This window comes from Panthera onca, chromosome D1 (assembly GCF_046562875.1).
Source record: "Panthera onca isolate mPanOnc1 chromosome D1, mPanOnc1 haplotype 2, whole genome shotgun sequence".
In the NCBI taxonomy this organism is placed as follows: domain Eukaryota; kingdom Metazoa; phylum Chordata; class Mammalia; order Carnivora; family Felidae; genus Panthera; species Panthera onca.
In genome coordinates this window covers 15,032,658-15,038,666 of record NC_138348.1, presented here as the reverse complement: position 1 = coordinate 15,038,666, position 6,009 = coordinate 15,032,658, and the positions used below count along the sequence as shown (strand labels likewise).

At 38.6% G+C, this 6,009-nt stretch overlaps 1 protein-coding gene across 1 annotated transcript; it reads left to right on the top strand.

Moving 5' to 3' along the window:
* Positions 1-4,687: 4,687 nt before the first annotated feature.
* On the top strand, positions 4,688-5,620 carry LOC132662487 (olfactory receptor 4A47). Its single transcript, XM_078434007.2, has one exon. The coding sequence runs from the start codon at positions 4,691-4,693 to the stop codon at positions 5,618-5,620; it is 930 nt and encodes a 309-aa protein (XP_078290133.2). The 5' UTR covers positions 4,688-4,690.
* Positions 5,621-6,009: the final 389 nt, after the last annotated feature.

The window sequence follows — 6,009 nt, the reverse complement described above, 5'->3', positions numbered from 1 at the left end:
CCCTTGTCCCCACATATGCAAATTCCCCCCACTATGGACATCTCACCTGAGAGTGGTACATGTGTTACAACTGATGAACCTCTATTGAAACATTAGTATCACACAAAGTCCATACTTCACGCTAGGGTTCCCTCCTGGTACTATTCATTCCATGGGTCTCAACAAATGTATAATGACATGTATCCACCATTACGGTATCATACAGAGTAGTTTCACTGTCCTAAAAATTCTTTGTGCTCTGCCTATTAACCCCACCCTCTCCCCCAACTTCTGGCCACCATTGGTCTTTTCACTAAGTTTATAGTTTGCCTTTTCCACAGTTTCGCATAGTTGGAATCATACAATATGCAGCCTTTCGAGAGTCTTTCATTTAGTAATCTACATTTGAGTTTCTTCCATGTCTTTTCCTGACTTGATAGCTCATCGTTTTAGTGCTGAATAATATTTATTGTCTGGTCGTGCCATAGTTTACTTTTTTCTTCCAAGATTGTATTCAAATTCAAGTTAGTTCACATATAGTGTAGTATTGGTTTCAGGCGTAGAAATGACATATTTATCCACTCACCTACCGAAGGGTATCTTGGTTGCTTTCACGTTTTGACAATTATGAATAAAGTTGCTAGAAACATGTGTAGGTTTTGTTTCTTCTCAGCTTTATTAAGATATATTTGACATATAATATTTTATAAGCTTCACATGTACAATGTGATGATTTGGTACACGTATATATTGTGAAATTATTACCACAATGAGGTAAGTGAAAACATTCACCACCTCACATAGTTACTTTTGTTGTTGTTGTTTTTTTTGTGTGTGTGTGTGTGTGAGAACGTTTAAGATCTACTCTCAAGTATATAACACGGTATTGTTAACTCTGGTGCCAAACTGATTATTAGATACTGAGAATTTATTCATCTTAAACTGAAAGTTTATGCTTTTTGACCAACACTCCCCCCTTTCACTACCCCTAGCTCCCGCCAACCACTGTTCTGCTCTCTGATTCTGTGAGTTCAACTTCCCTTCTTCCCTTTTGAAGGATAATTTCACAGAGCACAGAATTTTAAGTTGGTGGTGTTTTTTTCTCCCTCTCAACTCTTTAAATAGTTGACTCCATTCACTTCTTTCTTGTGTGGCCTCTGAGGAGAAGAAGTTGGATGTAGTTCATTCCTCTTCTCCTTGGGGTGGTGGTCCCAGCCTATTGACAGAAATGTTATTGCCTAGGAATGCCTGTGGCACACATCTGGGCCTGTATTGCTTATAGCAAGTCCCCACAGACATTTCCCCCGCTGAGGCCAGAGTTGTGGCTGGATTGGCCCTTGTGGTTCTTATGATTTCAGGACACACTTCACTGCGGCAAAGATGATCAGGGAACTTTGAGGAACAAGATTTATTATGCACTGGTCCTGGAGCCTCCAGGGCATATCAAGGGCCACACCTGAGGAGGTTGTAGGTAGAGGGCAAAAGAGCACACACCTGGGGTTCTGCATTTATTAGGGTCTGGTGGAATGGGGTGGGTATCTAGGGTTTCGTGGGTTCACTATTTATTGACTGCTTTAGAGCATGAGAGTGGGAATTAGATGGAAAGGGAGAAGCAGGGCTACTCAAGTGGTCAGTTATTGAAGTTACCCAGAGCTTCCTGAAAGAGGGAACTTCATGAGTGGGGGTGACTTAATTCCTTGTCTGGTAGCTTTGTCATATAGCTGGCAATATGTTTACTCACGAGGGATGCCTTTTGAAATATGTCTTCGGCAATCAAAAACTTAATGTCAAGCACTTACACTATAATCAAAGAGCTTAATCTCTGGGATACTTACTCCTCTGTAGGTAAGATGTTTTTTCCACTGGCCTCTGTCAAGATTTATAAGTTTATCTTTGGTTTTCTGAAATTTGAATATGATACACCTCCATATGGTTTTTTTTGTTTGGCATTTGTCTTATGAGGTATTCTCTGAGCTTCCGGAGGCTTGGTGTTTGACATTAATTTGGGGGGGAAATTCTCAGTCATTATTATTGCTTCAAATATTGCTTCTGTCCCCTTCACTTTTTCTTCTTATTCTGGTATTCCCATTACAAGGATGTTACCCCTTTGGTAGTTGTCACACAGTTCTTGCGTATTCTGTTCTGGTTTCTTTGTTTTCTGCTTTTTGGTTTTCAGCCTGTTTTCTCTTTGATTTTCAGTTTGGGAAATTTCTATTGCCATGTCCTGAGGCAATGTCTAGTCTATTAATGAGCCCTGTCAAAGGCATACTTGATTTCTGTTAGTCTTTTTTACCTCTAGCATTTCTTTTCAACCCTTCCTTAGAATTTATCTCTTCTTATATTATCCACCTGTTCTTGGCTTTAGTGACATAGCGGGGCAAGTGTTCTGTGGTGTATCACAGAGTGTCAGTCTTTGGGTGAGCCTGTGCCCTGGGACTGTATAGTTCACCAGGGTTTCTTGTCCAACCTCCCCATAATGTGATAGGTCTAAAAGTATCTTTACATAGAGATGTCCTTTTCAAATTTTAAAATTTGGTTGAAAACAGCAAGAATCAGTCTTGAACACAATGCAGTTGCACGACTCGATGATATATCTGGTTAGAAGGCAAAAAGTGGCCAATGACTTTTAGCCTCTACTGGAGAGAAGATGCTACTTTCTTCAGAACTCTTACAACTCTTTTAGGAGGGTTGATAAATATTTCAAGAATGTCCTCTCAAGATCTTGGTACAATTAGTTTTGCCCTAGTACCAGAATAAGATGGCCAGAAAATTGGAATAGTGATTTTTCTTTTTTGAAGTTACTAGAAAAGAAGTTAGTTTCTAGAGAACAGCTTCCCTTTTAAAAAAACTTGTTGCTGACTTTTTATGTCAGATAGGTTTGTTTGCCGTGACGAATTACCCTAATGTGGAAAATTTTTGTCTTTCTGTTTGCATCATGGAATTCCTTTTAAATAGGTCTACAATCAAGTAATAATAATTTTCTGAAGTAATTAGAAGACTGTGTAGAAAATGGATGGACATAGTCATGTGAAGTCAAATTAGTTCTTAAGAACTAATGCAGCTTTTTGTCCTCAGTGGTCACACTGGATGGAAGAGGCATTTCCAGGACTTTATGAGTTAGTGAAAAAGTCCTCCCACTGATTGTGAACAAGCCTTCAAAAGGTAAGTCTGTAAGAGTTAATGGAGGAAGCCAGGCTTTTCAATTGTGTGACTTACTTTATTATACAGGAAATTCTTATAAACTTGAGTTTGTAAAAAATTGAAAAGTTGGAAACTTCTTCTGGAATCACAGATTTGAAGTCAGTCAAAGTTTATAATTACATTTCTGTCACTGAAGGGTGTATGACTTTGAGAAAATTAAGTATTCAAGCCTGTTTTTTCAACTATAAAGTGGGGATAATAGTGCTTGTAATTGTAAAGACAAAATGTTATACACTGAATGTGATTCTATATATATGTGCATATGTAGATATATATGTATGTGTGTATATGTACATATACATATATGTGTATATATACATATATATATAAAACGTCTATGTAAATATGGAAATAGCATGTGATATATAGTTGTACATAACAAGTAATAGATGTTCTTCTTGCAGTGTTAACATTTCCTCTCATCAAAATATTTTGTGCCATGTAATGAGACGGAGGTCGTCTAGGAAGGAATAGGTTTATTGTGGAAAAGTAAACATTTATATTTTTTTAATGTTTATTTATTTTTGAGTGAAAGATAGCACAAGCATGGGAGGGACAGAGAGAGAGGGAGAGAAAGAGAATCCCAAGCAGGCTCCACACTGTCAGCACAGAACCCAGTGTGGGGCTCGAACTCACGAACCATGAGATCATGACCTGAGTTGAAGTCAGACGCTTAACCTAATGAGCCACCCAGGTGCCCCCAAATTTATCTTAATACTTAATTGATACCCATTTGGAAATGTCATTTAGGTAGTTGTATACAGAGAACCATTCATAAATTTTTCTTCCACTTTGAATATGTAAATTACCTTAAGTGATTCTTCACTTAGGAAGCATACTTTATGCATGACTTTAGATGTGTGTGTCTTTCATGGAATTCTCTTTTCTCCTCTCTTGTTCTCTCCTTTGTCCTTTAAAACTCAGCTAAAGTACTGCTTTCTCTGGGAAGCCCTCCCAGATCCCATGTTGATTAATGTGTTCTGGCCCAGGGCGCCCATAATCTATGTGACTATACTTATAGTGACACTTATTAAATTGATCTGTAATGGTCTGGCCACCTATGTATGAAATCACTGAGAGTAACAAACTATGTCTTATTCAACTGGGTGATATCAATGTCTTTGACAGGTTTGACATCAATAGTTTTCCATGTGCATTTAAAAATTTTTTTTTACATTTATTTGTTTTTGAGAGACAGAGACAGAGCACAAGTGGGGGAAGGGCAGAGATAGAAGGAGACACAGAATCCCAAGCAGGCTCCAGGCTGTGAGCTGTGAGCACAGAGCCCAACATGGGACTTGAACCCACAAACTGGGAGATCATGACCTGAGCCGAAGTCAGACGCTCAACCAACTGAGCCACTCAGGCGCCCTTCCATGTGCATTTTGAATTGGGTAAATAAAAAAGATTAAGCTTATAATGCACTTAAAACTTTTCCCCTTTGTTTTAAAGGCAAAACTGTTTCTAATAACTGAAGGCAGCACCTATAAGGAATAGAAGAACTAAGTAAATGGAACTAAAGAACAATGTGACTGACTTTGTCCTCTTGGGCCTCACACAGAATCCAAAGGAACAGAAAGTACTTTTTGTTATGTTCTTGCTCTTCTATATTTTGACCATGGTGGGCAACCTGCTCATTGTCTTGACTGTTTCTTTTAGTAAGACCCTGGACTCACCTATGTACTTTTTTCTTGCTAGCTTATCATTTATGGATGTCATTTATTCCTCTTCTATTTCTCCTGAACTGATTTCAAATTTGTTCTTTGGGGAAAATACCATATCCTTCCATGCTTGTATGACCCAGCTATTTACAGAGCACTTTTTTGGTGGATCAGAGGTCTTTCTTCTGCTGGTGATGGCCTATGACCGCTATGTGGCCATCTGTAAGCCCTTGCATTATTTGATTGTCATGAGGCAATGGGTGTGTGTTGTGCTCCTGGTAGGGTCCTGGGTTGGGGGTTTTATGCATTCAGTAATTCAACTTAGCACTATTTATGGGCTCCCATTCTGCGGTCCCAATGTCATTGATCATTTTTTCTGTGACATGTACCCATTACTGAAACTGGTCTGTACTGACACCCGTGTCATTGGCCTGTTAGTGGCGGCCAACGGAGGACTGATCTGCACAATTGTGTTTGTGCTCTTGCTCATCTCTTATGGTGTCATCTTGCACTCTCTAAAGAACCTTAGTCCGGAAGGGAGGCGGAAAGCCCTCCAGACCTGTGGTGCCCACATCACTGTGGTGGTCTTCTTCTTTGTGCCATGTATTTTCATGTACGTGAGACCTGCTAAGACCTTCCCCGTTGACAAATCAGTGAGTGTGTTTTATACAGTCATAACCCCCATGCTGAACCCCCTGATCTACACTCTGAGAAATTCTGAGATGACAAATGCTATGAAGAAACTCTGGAGGAGAAATGTCACATATTGTAGTAAATGAGCACATCATCCACCATGAAGAGAGTTGTTTGACATTAGGGTTCATTTCTTTAGAATTCAGAAGTCTTCTAAAATCTGATTCTGACTTTCCTTTCTTCAAAGAATTTATGATAAGTATAATTAACGAATGAAGTAGATGACTGTGCTGTAATAAGTGTCCCTCCCTGCTAGAATGTAAGGTCTATATCATATTGTAGATCTCTTCACTTAGGAATGAGTAATGGCTTTCCAGCAACGAATCCATAAGAGGTAATGAATTTGTGAGGAAAAACTAAGTTTTAATCATTTATATCTTTTATATATTTTCTGAGACTTAGTATTATTTTTAATTAGATTCTTGTCATAGAATTGTTTTTGTTATACTATTTAAAATATTTAATGATGTATAAG